Source organism: Lissotriton helveticus, chromosome 3_1 (assembly GCF_964261635.1).
Source record: "Lissotriton helveticus chromosome 3_1, aLisHel1.1, whole genome shotgun sequence".
In the NCBI taxonomy this organism is placed as follows: Eukaryota; Metazoa; Chordata; class Amphibia; order Caudata; family Salamandridae; genus Lissotriton; species Lissotriton helveticus.
Genome location: NC_136061.1, coordinates 1,102,126,828 through 1,102,144,586, shown reverse-complemented (window position 1 = coordinate 1,102,144,586; position 17,759 = coordinate 1,102,126,828). Strand labels below are relative to the sequence as shown.

General features: G+C 49.7%; 1 protein-coding gene across 15 annotated transcripts in view; it reads right to left on the bottom strand.

Annotated features, from left to right (window-relative positions):
* Window positions 1-17,759, bottom strand: part of BAZ2B (bromodomain adjacent to zinc finger domain 2B) — a 1,221,971-nt gene that overhangs the window by 356,016 nt on the left and 848,196 nt on the right. For all 15 annotated transcript variants that reach the window (XM_078681689.1, XM_078681691.1, XM_078681692.1 and 12 more), the window contains one exon: window positions 9,610-10,268. In XM_078681689.1, the coding sequence (XP_078537815.1) occupies window positions 9,610-10,268 (659 nt within the window). The remainder of the gene's footprint in view (window positions 1-9,609; window positions 10,269-17,759) is intronic.

Genomic DNA, 17,759 nt, shown 5'->3' with positions numbered 1-17,759 from the left:
AAAGTGTGGGGGAAATGGAGACACTATCATGGACTGGATGCCGGACTGTGAGGATACATGGCTAGAGATACATACCGAAAAACAGAGATGCATTATACAGTTGAAATGTTGAGGTTTGACTGGGGCTCCCAAATGGGGTCCACTTGTATTTGTACACTGTATGTTTTGCTGGGGGGATGGCTGGGAGGGGGGTGCGGCGAGAGTGGGGACACTGTAAACTGCACTTTAATGTACGAATTGACTGCAACGTTCAGTTAGTTTTCTTTTTTGTTTTGTTGGAAAACTTGCCAATAAACACGGTTTAAAAAAAAAATTTACAAAAAAAAGAGTCTACCAACTCAAAAAAGAACCAAAAAAGGATCGAAAAAGTTAGTCAAAAAGTGACTAAGAAGTACTGCTTTTTCCGGCTCTGCGCTTGCTGGCGCGGAAAAAAGAATAACTGATGTCAGCGCGTGAGGGCGGCATCTAAGTACTCCGGCGACGTCATCCCGGCGCCAACAACGGACGCGGGCCGCAGACGACGCCTACCGACGCTCAGGGGTACTGCTACGCAAAACTGAAACCTAACCTACAATCCACGTCTTGTCTGAGAGGTTGCCTAGGCTGCTACACAGCAGACATGTTGCTGGACCCCTGGGTGGAGAGCCCCCCCGCTCTCCTGGGCCTGCAACAATGCACATCCTGGGCGAGGTGCTAGGTCTCCTCCCCCAGGATGGGCAGGGGGAAGCTTCAAAGGCATACCGCCTTTGTGAGCTTCTCCAGACCACTTGCTGTACTCAGCAACTGGCCCCCACCGGTTCTGACCCCCACTCTGGCGGGAAGACAGGCGGGAAAACCTACGTGAGGAAAGGGGATGTGCCAGCCTGTGCCAACTCCACCCTTCAGGTGGGAGAGGTGAGGTGAAGCACAACTCCGGGCTCCGGCCATCTTGAGGATGGGGAGCCTCTCCCAATTATAGATAGGCTCCTGCACCCCTCCCACAGGAGAGGAGCAGGAAAGGGGGTGTACTCACCCCAGGACAGGGACATATTGGTCCCTGCCCTTCTCCTACTTGTAACGCCCCAAAATGTAGTATTTAGGGACACCCAGAACCTTCCTTTCTCAGGTCCCGATTTCAAAACAAGAAAGAAGACCAAGAAGACGGAGACCTGCAGTGCAGCTGCTAACAAGAGGACAACACCAACTGACTTGGACCCAGCCCTAAAGGCCTGTTGATCCTTGCACCTGCTCCTGCTAAATCCTGGCGTCTCCTGCGGACAGCAACCTCAAGAACCCCGGAGGACCTGCCTGCCATGACCCTCTTAGAGACTGGGACTCCCAAGAAGCAGTGGCTCTGCACAAACAGCAATACCCCTGGCACCAGCCAGGAACCGCGAATCCAGCCCACTCTGCACCCGCAGAGCCCAGCCTGTGCCCGAGTGGACAAAGACCCTGAGGATGTCCCCCCCGGCAATTCTGACATGGGATCCAGTGCCCAAGGACCCTCCTCAACGACCCAGACGACGCCTACAGACCCAGGAGCAGGGACCCCTCCAACCGCGACCAGCAGAGGGTAAGATTTCCCGACACCCAAAGACACCCCTGCACCCGGCGCCCCCCCCCCCCCGGCCTCCTGTGCCCAGCTCCGGGGGGCCTCCAAGATCCCAACATACCCCTCGAAGTGTTGGTCGCTCCAGAAGATCCTCCGTACCCGAGCCCGCAGCCTTTTTTCCCTTCTCAAGATCTCCATTGAATAACATTGAGCGCCCGACAGCTCAAAAGCACCCTGCACCCAGCCGCCCGAGTGCACCTGGCAGTGCAACCTTTGTCCTATCTTACTTCCCCATTTGCCCTGAGCAAGTGACCAGGAGCCCAGCTCTCACAGCCGCGTGGCCTGCTAGCCAGCAGCCACCAACCTCGTTGGATAACATTGGGCCTAACTACCTCTGCACCCGGCTGCCCCTGTGCCGCTGAGGGTGTACCAACTGTACCTACCCGACCATGGGAGACCCAGAGTCTATGCCCAGAACCTTAACTCTGCCAGTCGAGTACTTACCTAAAAGCCAATAACTCACTTTTCTTTCATAAGCTAACATTGACTGGTTTCACTTGGAAATTATTTTAAGTGTGGAGTTTTGGAACTTTAAAATATTCACCTAAAATCAGCCGAACAACAAATTCCGATTAACTCACCTGTTATCAGGAGAGACCTCAGTGCTGCACCTTTTAGCCCAGCACAAACCCTGAAAAGTAATTTTAACCGTACTTACCAGTAACTTGAAAGGAAACAGTTGACTGTTTTTCTGTGAAATTTCTTCTAAGTGTTGATTTTTGCAAATTATAAATATTCTTTAAAAATCGAACAAACTACCAACACGTAATTACTTACCTGTTTTAGATAGAGGTCCCAGTGCTGAACCTAGGAGTCGAGTACTGGATTACAAAAGTAACGTGAACATACTTTACCTACAAATTGAATTTCCTACCATAGGATAACATTGGTAATTTCAACTGAAAAAGTTTCCAAGTGTCAACTTTTAAAATACAATAATATTCCTTAAAAATCACTACTGTAACCAAAACGCTTTTACTCAACTGTTTAAGCTCATGTCCCGGGACTGAATCTAGGATCTAGTCCTGTGGTTAGCAATGTATGTAATTGTTCATATTGTAGTCATTATTCCTTATTCCTCATTTGCCGATGTAATATCCCCATCTCATATATTCATTTCGTGCTTTATTGTGACTGTCACAGATTTGTATCATTGTGTGCTGTAATAATTTTCAATAAAAAGGACTTGAAATTAGAAAAAAAGAAAAGTAATCTACAAAGTAACTAATTGCACTTAACTGAAAATTCCCATTGAGCTCAATGTTGCATTGTGTTTGAAATTGTGTTGCATATTGTAACAAACTGTAACTATTGCATTCAAAAAGTCTATTGCCTATTTGAAAAGTATTTAACTAAAGTAACTCATCCTGAGAAAGTATATTTTGATACCTTGTTGGGTCTAAAATAAAACAACTATATCTTTTGATACAAAACAATTGGCCTAGAGTTCAGTTCTTGAGTGTGTGAGACTATTTGCTGACTGAGTGTGTACAACAAATGCTTTACACTGTCCTCTGATACTGCCTTACTGCTCGACCAAGCTACCACTTTGGAGAGTAAGGTTATATCTAACTTTAGCCTCTGCCAAACCTCTGGGGACTGGGGACTCTATACACAGTGTACCTTACTTTGGTCCAGTATATGTAGAGCCACTTTCCTACAGACGCCATTTGTGATCCATCATGCACCGGCGATTGAGTTTGTCTGCTCTGGCATTCAGAGACCCTGCCAGGTGTTGAACCACCAGGGACATGCCCTGATGTTGCAGTCACTTCCAGAGACAAAGTGCCTCCTGACATAGGGTCCATGACCCCACCTTGCCCTGTTTGTTGCAGTCCCACATGGCGGTAGTGTTGTCTGTGAACACCTGCAACTGTCGCCACTGTGAACTCTGGTTGGGGAAGGGAGTGGGATCTGCTGTTGACCCAATCCTGGTTCGTTAGCCACCACTGCAGTTGGTGTGCGGTGCCCTCAGAGATCTGGACACAATCAGAAAGATTTCCCTGATGCTATGCCAACTGGAACTTCAGGTCCCACTGCAGAGCACGCATATGCCACCTGGCATACTCCACCAGAAAGCCAAGAGGCCCAGTAGCTTCAGGGTCTGTCTGACCGAAACCCGGGATAGAGGCTGAAAGATCGAAATCATAGCCCGAATATCCCGGACTTGCTGCTTGGGAGGATAAGCCCAAAATTGTGCTGTGTCCCGAACCGCTCTGTTGAAAAGGACCTACTGAGAGGAAATTATGTGTGACTTCGGCACATTGATGGTGAACCCAGTGAATGCAGGAGACCAGCCGTAGTCTGGAGGTGGGAGACGACAGCCTGAGGCGAGCCCGCCTTCAACAGCCAGTCATCAAGATAGGGGAAGACTGGAACTCCTGATCTGGGCAGATGAGCTGCGACCACCGCCATCACCTACGTGAACACCCAAGGGGCGCTGGTTAGGCCAAAGGTGAGCACGGTAAACTGAAAGTGCTCGAAGCCTACTGTGAACCGTAGGTAACACCAGTGGGCCGGCAGGATGGGGATCTGAAAATAAGCGTCCTGTAAGTCCAACGCTACCATCCAGTCTCCAGGGCAGACAGGACCTGAGCCAATGTTAACATTTTGAACTTCTCCTTCCGGTGGAAGAGGTTGACGTTCCTGAGATACAAGATAGGACACAGGCCCTTGTCCTTCTTGGGTACCAGAAAGTAGTGGGGATAACAACCACAACCGACTTCTGGGGCAGGAACTTGTTCGTTGGCTCCCTTGGCCAAGAGAGTTGTAACTTCCTGTTGGAGAGGGTCAAGAGATCCTCCGACATGCAATGGAATTGAGGTGGCATGGACGGAGCGGTAGTCTCGAAGAGGAGGAAGTAGTTCTTTCGGACTAGCTGCAAAACCCACCTGTCCGACGTGATGTTGAGCCAGTGGGGGATGTGATAGCCAATCCTGATGCCCACTGGCGAATGGTGGCCCTGAAAGTTTGGATTAGGAGGCTGCTGCAGAGGGGGTGCAGGTGGACTGGCCCTCCCGCTGGCCCCCAGCCGCGCAGAGGTTGCACAGCTTGCGCAGGCCTGTGGCTCTGGACGGAAAGTAGTGGGGCACCCCTTCTGTAGCCACGAAAGTGGCGAAAAGCAGACCGCGTGGGGTGAGAGGTAGACGCGAGGCCGAAGGACCTGGCCTTAGCCCTAGAGCGCGTTGCCTGCTTTGTCGCCAAACAAGCGACTGTCAAAGGGCATGTCCAAAAGCGAGGCTTGGACATCACCTGAAAAGCCAGTGGACCTAAGCCAGGTATAGCGTCTTAGGGCTACAGACGTTGAAATCATCCTGCCCAGTGAGTCGGTGGGGTCCAGCCCACATCTTATGGCGAACTTTGCTGCGTCTCCCAGCGGCAACTGCACGAGAGAGTACGACCCGGGCCTACTCTAGGCACTGCGGCAGCACCTTCGCAACCGCGTCCTGCACAGAGTGGGAGCAACGGTCCAAGAGACATGCTGTGTTCACCGACCGCAGTCCTAAGCTGGCGGTTGAAACGATCTTCTTCCCAAGATGGTCCAGCTGCTTGGATTCCCTATCAAGTGGTGTGTTAGGGAATGCACCCTTGGAAGTCGAGGCTTGGACCACCAAGCGCTCGGCGGTGGGGTGTTGGGAGAGGAAAATGGGGTCACCGGGGGCCGGGCGGTGGCATTGGGCAATCATTCTATACACAGGAGCCCCTGTGTTGGGCTTGGACCGAGTGTCTGTGAAGGCCTCATTTAACAGCAGCAGGGGCTCCGAAGAAGCCACTGCTTGTTAAAGCACCTCGGTCAGGAGGTTAGCCAACGCAGGAAACTCAAGATTTAAGGCCTCAGCCCTAAGCAACACCACTGCATATGATGTGTCACACCCGTTCTCTTGCCAATCCCGCTCATCAAGGGTCCACAGACACCTCCCAGTCCTCCTCACCCTCCACTGGTAGCCACTCAGGGCGACAGGGAACACCAGGAGAGAACAGGGGTACAAAAGTACCGGGCGGTGCTGGTTCCAACGTTAGCCGATGTTGGTCCGGCTCTGTGTCCACATCGAGGGGGAGGCTGGTGTCGATGTTGGTTGGGGACACAACCGGCGTCAGAGGAGGCGTCGCCAACGGATTCGGCACCAGAGGAGGTGTTGTGAGATTGCCCGGCACCAATCTGGATACAGGCCTGGATCCCTAGGGGCCTTGCGGCGCCTGAGCCAAAGCCGCCAGCATCGAAGTCCTAGAACCTCCAGCTGAGTCCGCGGGCCCGAAGGCACGCCAGCGGCCCTCAAGTGCAGTGGTTCTGGTGGCCTGAAAGTTTGTATGTGTGTGCAGGACTGCTATCTCTTGATGAATACAAGTTCCTGAAGAACGACAATACGGTTACACCGAATTTGTTTTTCATTCCAAAAATACATAAACCCCCCCAATAACCTCCAGAAAGCCCTATTATTTCGGCCCACAACAGTCTGCTTGAAAAAACATCCAGATATGTAGACTTTTACCTGCAAGAACACGTGCAACAGCTAACCTCTTATATTAGAGATACAGGTAACTTTTTATAAAAAAATAGAATTTTGATTGGCAGGAGGACTATCTTCTTATCACTTTGGATGTGACCACCTTATATACGTCCATAAATCATCTGGATGGACTAAGGGTATTGCAATACCATCTAGCGCAAAGAGGATCAAACTGTATAAAACATAACACTATGGTTGGGTGGCCGGGCAAGATGGCCAAGTGGACGTGAATGGTCTCAGCTCCCGGACCACTCTGCTGTATCGAGCGCGTAAACACACACAGATTTTGCGGATTTCGCTCCTGAAGTAAGATATCTGCTTCGGACCTGCTGGCGAGCTCACAGGAACCTTGCGGGGCTGAAAACATGTGAGCCTGACCTCCTTGGGAGCTCGAGACTGCTGGCGGCCGCCGAGTTGGGAACGTGGTGAGGCTACTGAACACTGGCTGCCCCACTGTGCTTGATTGCACATCACTTTAAAAAACAAGAAAAATGTTTCAAAAAAATGGTTTAAAAGGAACCTACCCACCGTGATGTGTCATGTGATCAAGACCCTTTCAAGGTCGAAACGCGTAATGGCTGCCAAGGTCATCATGAGCTAAAATAAAGACTTTGGAATTACCAACAAATTGTGGTCCTGGCTCCATTTTCTGGGTGAAACCCGCGAGGCAACGATGGAGTACAGTACATACACACACACATATATACACACACACACACATTTATACACACACACATATATACACACATGTATATATATATATATATATATATATATATATATATATATATATATAATTGGTGTACTCTTTGCCTGATCCTAATAAGATAGCCTGAGACCCCACACCTGAATGACTCAGTCTGCGGTTGGATTTGCAATCCCTATTTGCAGGATCAGCATTGACACAGCTGCATGTCCAACACAAAGGTTGTCCCACGATCATTATGGCTGGAGTGCACCCTCTGATTCACAAAAGGAGAGCGCAGTGTTTAAATAACAAAACCACGGTGGTACAGCTCTGATGCAATGATGTGTCTAGATGTTAGAAGCTGTCTTCGAGTGGGCAAAGTATGTATCAGGATATCTCTTTCTATGTACCTGGCCTTGAACGAAGTGTATAGATAGTGTCACAGGAAAGGCTGTCTAAAAATAAGCAGCATGTTAAGCATTACTTAGAATCCTATCGCAGAAATAAAATATGTAAAAGGTAACAGGACTAAAATGAAGTCTGCTAAAATGTGTAAAATGTAAAAAGAACCAACGTGGTCACGAATGCCTCATTACAAATGAGCAACTTTTAAGCCACTGCGAATCGGATCTTAATGCAGAACAGGATCCAGCGGGAGATGTTTCTTCACACAAGTAAACCCCATAAGGAGCTGATTGGCTATCCTTTGTTCTTTGGTATGGTATATGTAGAAGCTCAGGGCTCTCCAGGGGTCCAAGCAATGTATTCGTGCCTCCTCGTTGAAGGGGTGAGGTGGAGCATAGAATGCCAGCAGGATGATGGTTTGATGGATGTAGAACGGCGTTACAACATTCGGCAGAAAGGAAGCTCTAGTTTGCAGAACCAGCTCATCTGAGAAGTAGGTGGTGTATCGTGGATTAACACACAGTCTGATGCTCACTCACATGCCAAGGTGATGGCAATGAAAAACATAGTCTTGATGGTAAGAAGCTTTTATAAACAGTTGTAGAGCAGCTTGAACGGAGTGCACATCAAATAAGTAAGGACAATATTGGGGTCCCATTAGGCATCACAAAAGGAAAAGCGGGAACATATGCTGTAGTCTTTTAAAAAATTGCACCACAGCAGAGAGGTGACTTAAACAATGAGGGCTGATGAGGCAACCATAAGAAGATAAAAAGGGTTTGAAAGATAACCTTCAACCGTGCCCAAAGCAAGACCATTCAGGTCAAGGGATAAAACAAAAAGCGGGTCGTCAGACATTTTGGCCTGGAGGGGATCAATCTGGAGTGTGCTGCACCAAACCGCAAAGTTGTCTCAACTACAGGGGTACACAGTCTTCGTTGAGGGATGCCTGGCTGCCAAGAGGACATCAACCACCTCCAGGAGGTCAAAGGTGTTCATAAGCCACCGCTCCATTTCCATGAATGAAGATGGAGTGTGCGAAGGTCCGGGTGGAGAACCGGACTCTGCTGTTGTGACAGATTATCCTCTCGGAGGGGCAGCCTGCTTGGAGGGCAGATGCCCAGGAGCTCTAGATACCATACCCTCCATGTCCAATCCGGAGCCACTAGGACAACTTGGGCCTGGTCTGCGCTGATCTTCTTGGGAACTTGAGGCAGGAGTGGTATTCCTAGAAAGACAAACAGATGTCCCGAGGTTCACTCGAGGCGGAATGCATCTCGAACATATTGAGCTAAGGTTCTCCTTTTTTGGTGTAGAAATGCTGTGCCACCTTCAGGTGTAACTGTCACTCCTGATCCACTAGGCGTCTATGGCGGAGTTTGTCCACCCTGGCCCGGACAATCGGACGTATCCCCGAATCCTAACAAAGGGCATGTCCATCAGGCAGGACTGGACATTGCCAGAGAACCCCAGTTGAAGCCTATGGCCCCGCCTGATGGAGTCGGTGGTCAAGCCACAATGATTTGTTAACTTGGCCTCATTACAATATCTTGAATCGCCTGAGACAGTAAGGGGCAAAGTGTTTTTAGACACCGGGGAGGACATGCACCACCGAATTCCAAAGGGCGGGAGTGCAAAGTCCCAACAAACAGGAGACATTATCAGAACGCAGGGCCAAATTGGTGAATGAAAAGAGAAGTTTCACAAATGGGGAGCCATAGAAAAAAAGGTGACTGGACTGGAAAGGCTGGTGGAGGCATTAACTACAAGACTTTCTGGTGAAGGGTGCTGGGACAGGAAAGTGGATCCCTGGAGGAGGACGATGGCATTGGGTGATCTGTCTATTGACTGGCCGACCAGAGCAAGGCTTTGTCCAAATACCTAAAAGGGTATCTGTCAAAGCCTCATTGGAAGGAAAGAGGGGTTCAGGGGAAGTCTCGCTCGGTTGCAGGACCTCGGTTGGGAAATTCGTTTTCACCTCCAAAGTTGAAAGTTGAAGGTTACGGACTTCGGCGTCCCTACGCATGACCATAGCATAGGGGACCAGTCCGGTTCGGCTACATTCGAAATATGTGATTTCCTGTCCCAGCTGCAATACAACTGACAACTTCAATGGCAAAATCAACCACAGTTTTTGTTAATGGGTCATTACAAGGGCTATCAGCCCTAGACGCCTGAAAAAGGTTTATATTACATGAGTAAGACCGCCTAGAAAACACTAATCCTGCTGTAACACAGTAAATAAAATATCCCACAATCTCATAAGTGCAAAGAAGAGATATGCAAGAACAAAACTATTCCTCTTTAACACAAATACAATTATTCCTAAATCAATTCACATTTAGGCACTGAAACTAGACCTGTAATCATTACGGTTCACAAGAGAAACAGTTTTTTTTAAATAATCAAATACTAACCTGAAGTTGTGGTAAAGTATACTGATTGAGTCCCAAAGCATTATGTAAAGGAGTTGAACAGACTGCTGGTGATGGGGTTGGTGAAGGTGAGTGAGACTGTGGCTGTGAGTGTGAAGTCACCGGAGCAGACACAGCTGTCAGATCCATGCGAGTGATTGAAATACCATCACATGGTGTTCGTGGTAGAAGGCTAAACCACTGCCTGCTCGTTTCCGTGAGAGTCTTCAACAACTGGTCACTTGTAACTAATGGAGAACTGTAAATCTTTCCTGTAACACTTGCACCTGAAGTAAACAGATGATTACAGTCTGGCTTTTCAAAGCTATTTTGTGATATACTTTGCTGAATGTTACAGCCAGTGCTGTTCTGATAAGGTAATAATGTGCACCCATTTGCAGAGCTACCATTTGTTTTTTGGAGAAGAGTGTCAGAGTCGGCGGACATTTTCGCTACTTCTAACAGTTTACTTAATTTTGAGAATGAACCAGGTTTCTGCAAAAACAGATTAGTATTGCCTCTTTCTCTGAGGTGTTTTTGTTCCCAGTGGCTTTCATGTAAACCATTAACTTTTTCTTCAGATATGTCGAAGGATTCTTCTTTGATCTGAACACTTTCTGCCTTCTTTTGCTTCTCTTTTTCCTTTGCGATTTCTTCCATGCCTGAAAGTAAAAAAAAAAAACTTTAACAAGTGAATAAGCAATGACAGACTAATTTAATACTGACCTTGTAAACTGAAATCCCACTCTGAACCCAATATGCCATATGTATACAACGAAGAAAAAAACATTCAGGGCTTTAGAATGCAATAGCTACAAAATAATCAAGGTAACACACACAGTGTGAAGACAATGCAGTAGAGCAAAAAGAAACAAGACATTGCCTTAAAAACAACACGCACAAAAGCAATAGCAACTATTATAGGTATACAAGGGTGGACAACAGGGAGGCGGGTAAGTCAGTGAGGAATCCACAGGCAGATACTGTATCCACCAGAAAAAGCGTTACCGAAGGTAAGTAACTTGTTCTTCTGATGGATACATCTGCCAGTGGATTCCTCACCTTGTGAATAGATTCCCACAGCAGTCCCACTCCCGGAGGCGGGTGTCCACCCTTTTTTGCCAAGAAGCCCCGAAGGACGGAACGAGCAAAGTGTCCGTCCCTCCTCACCTCTGCATCTAAACAATAATGCTTTGTGAAAGTGTGGAGGGAGGCCCAAGCTGCCGCCCTGCAAATGTCCTCCATAGAACCACCCCTAGACAAGGCAGAGGTAGATGACTTTGCCCTAGTAGAATGAGTTCTCAAACCTTCTGGAGGTTCCTTACCGGCGAGGAGGTAGTATATTTTGATACACAAGACAATCCATCTAGACAGCATGCACACCGCTCTGCCTTTCCTGCAGCCAACAAACGGAACTCCCTGGTTCTGTCAAGGTAGAAGCTCACCGCCCTCTTAGGGTCCAGACGATGAAGTCTCTCCTCCTTGGAAGGGTGAGGGGGAGGATAGAAGGTAGGGAGGGTAATGGACTGCCCCAGATGGAAGGGAGTTACCACCTTAGGCAGAAAAGCAGCCCGGGTCCTGAGTACCATTCTTTCAGCATGAATAGTCAAGTACGGGGGTTTTGAACTTAGAGCTTGAAGCTCACTTACCCTCCTTGCCGAGGTAATCACAATCAGTAAGACAGTTTTAAATGATAAAACCTCAAGGGACACCTGTGCAAGGGCTCGAAGGGTGAACCCATTTAGAAAGTAAGGACAAGATTCAAGTCCCATTGAGGCACAATAAAAGGAGTGGGAGGAAATGTATTCGTAAGACCCTTTAAGAACCTTAAAACAATAGGTGACTTGAATAAGGACGGCTGGTCCGGCAGGCAGAGGAATGCCGACAAGGCCGAAAGGTAACCTTTCACTGTCGCTACAGCAAATCGTAGCTGAGCCAAAGAGTGTGCAAACTGAAGAATATTGGACAAGCGAGCCTTCAAGGGGTCAATGGACTTCTCTCCACACCATGAGACAAACTTGGACCACCTATAAGAATAGATAGACTTGGTGGAGTGCCGCCTGGCTGATAAAATAACATCCACCACGTCAGGTGGGAGAGAAAAAGAATTCAGGTTGCCCCGTTCAATCTCCAGGCATGAAGGTGTAAGCTCTGGATTTGGGGGTGTAGAACCTGCCCCAGCGACTGCGAGAGGAGGTCTGCCATGAACGGGAGACGGAGCGGAGGGCACGGGGAGAGGTGGAGAAGATCTGTATACCACACCCTTCTTGGTCTATCCGGAGCGATCAATATGACTTGGGCCCGGTCGTGGCGAATCTTCCTCAGAACCAGAGGAATCAAGGGTATGGGAGGAAACGCGTAAAGGAGTTGTGAGCCCCAACTCGTCTGAAACGCATCCCCCAAAGCTCCCTGCATCGATACTGGAGACTGCAGAATGGTCGGCTGAGAACTGCTGACCGAGACTGTCTGCACGCACGTTCAGAACTCCGGCCAGATGATTTGCCATCAGACAAAATGTGATGGTCCTGAACCAGGACCAAAGTTACAGAGCCTCTCTGCAGAGACATTGCGACCCTACTCCTCCCTGCTTGTTGACATTCCACATCGCCGTAGTGTTGTCCGTCAGAACTTGCACTGACTGACCGCGAAGGGAAGAGAGGAAAGCCTTGAGCGCCATAGAATCGCCCGCAACTCTAGAAGGTTTATGTGAAGCAACCTTTCCTCTGGAGACCAAAGACGCTTGATCTCCAGATCCCCCAGATGAGCACCCCACCCTAGGGTGGATGCATCTGTTATCACTGTGGCCACCGATGGAGGCAGATGTAAGGGCTTTCCTTGAGACAGATTACCTTCCATGCTCCACCAAGACAGATCCGCCACATCTACTCTGGAGATCCTCAGACTCCCTGAGATCTCTGTTGTGCTGATACCGCTGCCTGCGGAGAGACCACTGGAGTGCCCTCATGTGCCAGGACTGGAACTACCGCTCCATTGTAAAATAAAGGAATCATTTCCTGTATGTCGAGAATCCTTTGTGGAGGAGGGAATGCCCGACACACAGTGGTATCCAGTACCGCACATATGAACAGGTTGCGCTGAGAGGGCACCAGGTGAGATTTGGGCATGTTTATCGAGAAACCCAACCTGTACAACAACTGAGTTGTAATTTGCAGATGATGGAGCACCTTCTCTAGTGACTCTGCTTTGATCAGCCAGTCGTCCAAGATAAGGGAATAGGTATCCCCGACCTTCTGAGATGGGTTGCCACCACCTCCATCACCTTGGTGAAGACTCGAGGAGCAGTAGTAAGACCAAACGGAAGAAGCGCAAACTGGTAATGTTGCGATCATACAGTAAAACGGAGATACTTCCTGTGCGACTTCAGGATTGGTATGTGGAAATACGCATCCGGCAAGTCGATCGACACTATCCAGTCCTCTTGCTGCAGCGCTTGAGGGACCTGCGCAAGGGTGAGCATCTTGAACTTCTCTTGCTTCAAAAAGAGGTTCAAGATCCTGAGGTCCAGGATAGGACGAAGCCTGCCATCTCTTGGGTATCAAGAAATACCGGGAGTAGTATCCCTGACCCCTTTCCTGCTCCGGAACCACCTCTATCGAACCTTTTCTCAGTAACGCCAGGACTTCCTCCTGCAGGAGAAGTAGGTGGTCCTCGGTGCAAAATCATTGACAAGGAGGGTAATTTGGGAAAAATTCCCGAAAGGGAAGAGCATACCCATTCTCTACCAGATTGAGAACCCAAAGTTCTGATGTGAACAATTCCCAATCTTGTAGAAAATGAGTAAGCCGACCCCCCAAAGGACCAACATGATCCAGAGTGGTGAATCTAGGGCTGCTTTGCTGTGGCAGGAGGGGGGTGGGAAGAGGAAGAGGAGGAGGAGGAGGAAGAAGAGAAGGCTTGAAGACCTTGAGCACAGCCCCTGTTTCTGCCCCTGTAGGATTTGTACAGGGAATTCTGCTGCAGCTGCTGTTTGTATGAGCGAAAGGAAGACCTTCCGAATCCTCTGAATCTCTTATTCGAAGAACCTCTGGTTTGCAGACCTAGAGACCTAGTCGTCGCCTTACTCTCCTTGAAGCTTTCCAAGGCCGCGACTGCCTTCTTGCCAAACTGACCCAAACCATCAAAAGGAAGATCTATCAAAGTCGCCTGCACATCAGGAGAAAACTCAGAAGTCTTCAGCAAAGCAGCCCTCCTGGTGGCAACAGATGATCCCATGACCCTTGCCACAGAGTCAGCCGTATCCAAACCACTCTGGATTACCTGGCGATCGGCAGCCTGTGTATCTGCTAGAACCTCACTGATGTTCTGCCTGTCCTCTTCAGGTATCTTTGGTACCAACTGCTTTGCGGAGTCCATAAGTGTGTGAATATAACGCCCCAGAAGGCATGTAGCATTTGTAGATTTTAAGGCCATGCTGGCCAATGAGAAAACCTTTTTTGCCGATTGGTCCAATCTCTTTGACTCCCTATCACTTGGTACTAGAGGGAAGGCTCCGGTAGACTTCTTGGAGCAGGCTGCCTGAACTACCAGACTCTCAGTAGACAGATGTGATGACAAAAAGTCTGGATCCCCAGGAGCAACCCTATACCTTCTTGCTACAGTCTTTGATACCGCAGGAGATGAAAAGGGCTTACGCCACACCTCCATTACCGGCTCAGTAATAGCTTCATTAAATGGAAGCATTGGCTCCACAACCGAAGAGGGAGAATGAAGCATCTCAGGTAAAATATTAGACTTAAACTATGCAGTAGGCAAATTCAAATCCAAGAGCTCAGCCGCCTTTTTAATGACCGTGTGGTATGGTGCGACATCCTTTGATGGGACATCAGGAGTCGAAGAAAGCTCCCACTCCGGAGATAACTCCAGGCCACTTGCCTCTGTAAGCTCTTCAAACAAGTCCTCAGACTCCTGTAGTTCTCCCTCATCCATCTCCTCTGCTCGATACCTTTGCTCCTCCAGTAGCCTTTGAGCCTCCCGCCTAGACCTCATCCTCGGGATCGGCTTCGATGGAGCCACAACCGACGCCGACGGAGCCGGCGTCGGGCCCGGATGTACAGCCTGGAACGTAAGAGGTTGAGTCGGAATCGGAGCCGGTGAAGATGGTATCGGCGTCGATGACCTCAGAGCCGAGAAATGCCAGGACGACGCCGCCGGTAGAAAAGGCATAAACTGTGCCTGTGCATAAGTCTGCGGGACACCCCGACTGTAGGCCATTGGACCCATGGGACTGGATGGTGCTCCAGAGGGGTACATGGCTCTTGAAAAGACCCCGCACATCGTATTTAAATAATGCGGCGGGTCTTGACCCGGGCCTGGAAAGGGTGGGTATGGCCCCAGACACTGCTCCTGTTGTGGTACAATCCTAGTCTGGCCAACCGGACCCGAGGGAGGATCCATCGGAGTCAAAGACCCTCCAGGCAGTGGAGCCTCTTCCTCTTCCCGAGATGGAGAGTGCGTCGGTGCCGGGGAAGGATTCAAAGCCGGAGCCGGGGAATGCTCCGGAGAAGCCACAGGAGAAGGCTCACCTTGCGACTCGGATTCGATGCAATAGGCGAAGGAGAGACGTAGTCCTTCCGATGTCGATATTTTGGAGATTTCGACTTCGGATCCGACTCTCTTCCAGGGTGATGCCGCGACCCATGCTGCTTCTTCTTGTGCTTCTTCTTAGATCGAGAAGCATGCCCCGAAGATGACCTCGAAGCCGATATCGACTTTGAACGGGACCTCAAACGCCTCCTACCTCTCTTCTCCTTCAGTTTCGCTACGAGCAGCTTCGTCTCTCTCTCGCGCAGCACCTTTGGGTTCATCTTATTACAGCTGGAGCATCTTTGGACGTCGTAGTCTGACGACAGGCACCAAACGCAGACCTCGTGCGGATCGTCATTATCTTTCCACACGCCCCACAGGGCTTGAACCCAGATTTCCTCGATGGCATATCAACAGGAAACAATATTTAACGTTAAACAAGTATCAGTAACAAAGTAATCAAATGAGCTACTGAGGATCCCAAGAAAAAACGTTAGCGTCGACGACGCGGAAAAAAGGGAACTGATGTCATCACGCCGACGGGGACCTATTATGGATTCAGTGACATCAGCGGAGCCGCGGGCGATGCCGTGCTTCTGGGACGTCGTCCACGTCGGCGTAAGGAGCTACTAAAGAATTTCCGAATGTTGCTGACGCAGGGGATATTCACAAGGTGCAGAATCCACTGACAGATGTATCCATCAGAAAGAGACTGTTCAATGGCTCACCAATAACCAGCTCAAACTGAATGCCCAAAAAACTGAGTTCCTTCTTGTGAGAAGTTGGCCTGATATATGATGTTCACTAGTTCTAGTGACCACCTTGTATCAGTCCAAACAACCCTTATGGTGATTGGTTGTAAGTCAACCTTATAGACCAGCTATCCTAATGGTAGCATGGACAAAGCAGTCTTAGGCTAAACTCTTTTGGCATGTGAAGCCAGCTGTTTTACCACAATATAACCCCTTGAATACCAGATGAAAGGACACCGCACAGGTTGTTATGAAAATAAACAGTCTATTTATTTATAACAACACATCTGACTCTTTATGAGATCAGAGGGCTAAGCACATGACAATACTGGGAAAGAAATACGAGTTTGCACAATATTTACACGTGTGCCTTAGGGGCACGACAAACCATATACTAAGAACAATGGAATGCGAGGAAGGAAAATACTGTAAGGAGATCCAGAGGCTGGAGGATCGCTGGGACTACGCTACGAACTAGGTAAGTACGGAGCAGGAGGCCCACGGGACTCACGTGCAGAGTGGAAACTCTCACGCGGGATGCGTACCAACGTCTATGGATACTACAGTTTACAAAGTTACGGATTCCTGACGAACCCGGCTGGATGGAGGGAAAACAACAGTGGACCTGGACACTAGGATAGTGAACACTGACTTCAGCACCTAGAAGCTTTAGTTACCTAACCCACAGGCTGCGGGTGCATAGGGCTGAAGTGGTGTCGGGTTCGCTGCGCTGATCCCGGTGATGCCTGAAACAAGGAGTTGCTGGCAGGCAGCCAGATGGAGGAGTCCGGTGGTTCCAAGGATGGAACTAGGAAGGAGAAGTCCTGAAAGGGAAGGGGACAGAGTCTCGGTCACTAGCCAGTGACGGTGCTGGAACCAGGAGGGAACCAGATGCTGTCGCCACGTTCAGGTGAAGGAAGGGTCGCTTCTCTCTGTAGCTGCGCAGACCAGGAGCTGTTCTTTACGACCAGGCTGGAGGTACGAGCTGTCCCACGTAGTCTGCTGCTGATGGCGGTGTTGGATCGTCGATCTGGTTAACAGGCCTTGGCCAGTGCAAGCCACGCGGTGGAACAAAGCTGGCGTCTGGTGCGGACCAGGAGGGTCCGGGGTGCTTCTCTTTCACAAGGAAGCAAGGGCCAGTCTGGGGGACCAGACTAGCAGTGTCGAAATCTTCGGGTCGTCGTCTCAGAGGTCACGAGCCAGCCGGCAAGTGACCAGACAACAGGAAAAGCAGCAACCAGGCAAAAGGGCCCCACGCAGATCTCGTGGAGGCTGGGGGGCTGGTCTTTGATGCAGGTGCTGTGTCGGTGTGGGGCTTCTCAGTCCCCGATGCACTAACCCGTGGGTCCCTCGGTGGTCGTGCTGGAAGCGCTGTGCAGGTTTCTTCAAGATGGCCGTCTCCACGTTGCTCGTCGCACCCACGGGTCCCAGCTGTGCTGTGGATGTGGGTAGAGGTCAGAGGGGTCTGGAGGTCCGGGTCTCGTTGAGCTGGGTCGTCGGATTCCGGGATGGAAGGACTTGCAGCAAACCGCACAGGAGCTTGATGGTGCCTGCGAAGCAGGATGGTCACTCCCTGACCATAGGGGAGACTCTTCAGTCTTCTGATGTTCAAGAGGTCGAAGGTCAAGAGTTTCTTCGTGGAAGTTGTCAAGATTAATCTAACTGGGAATGGGACCAGCTCCTACCTTTATTCAGCTAAAGGGGGATGCACTACGACTAGGTCCCTCCCCTGGGTGGGACCAGGAAGGGGGGTGGTTACACCCCCTATCCTTTGTCCAGTTTCCCGCCAGAGCTGGGGCTGGAGTGCCCCAGCAACTGGTTGGAACCGGTGTATGCACAGGGCACCTTGTGTGCCCC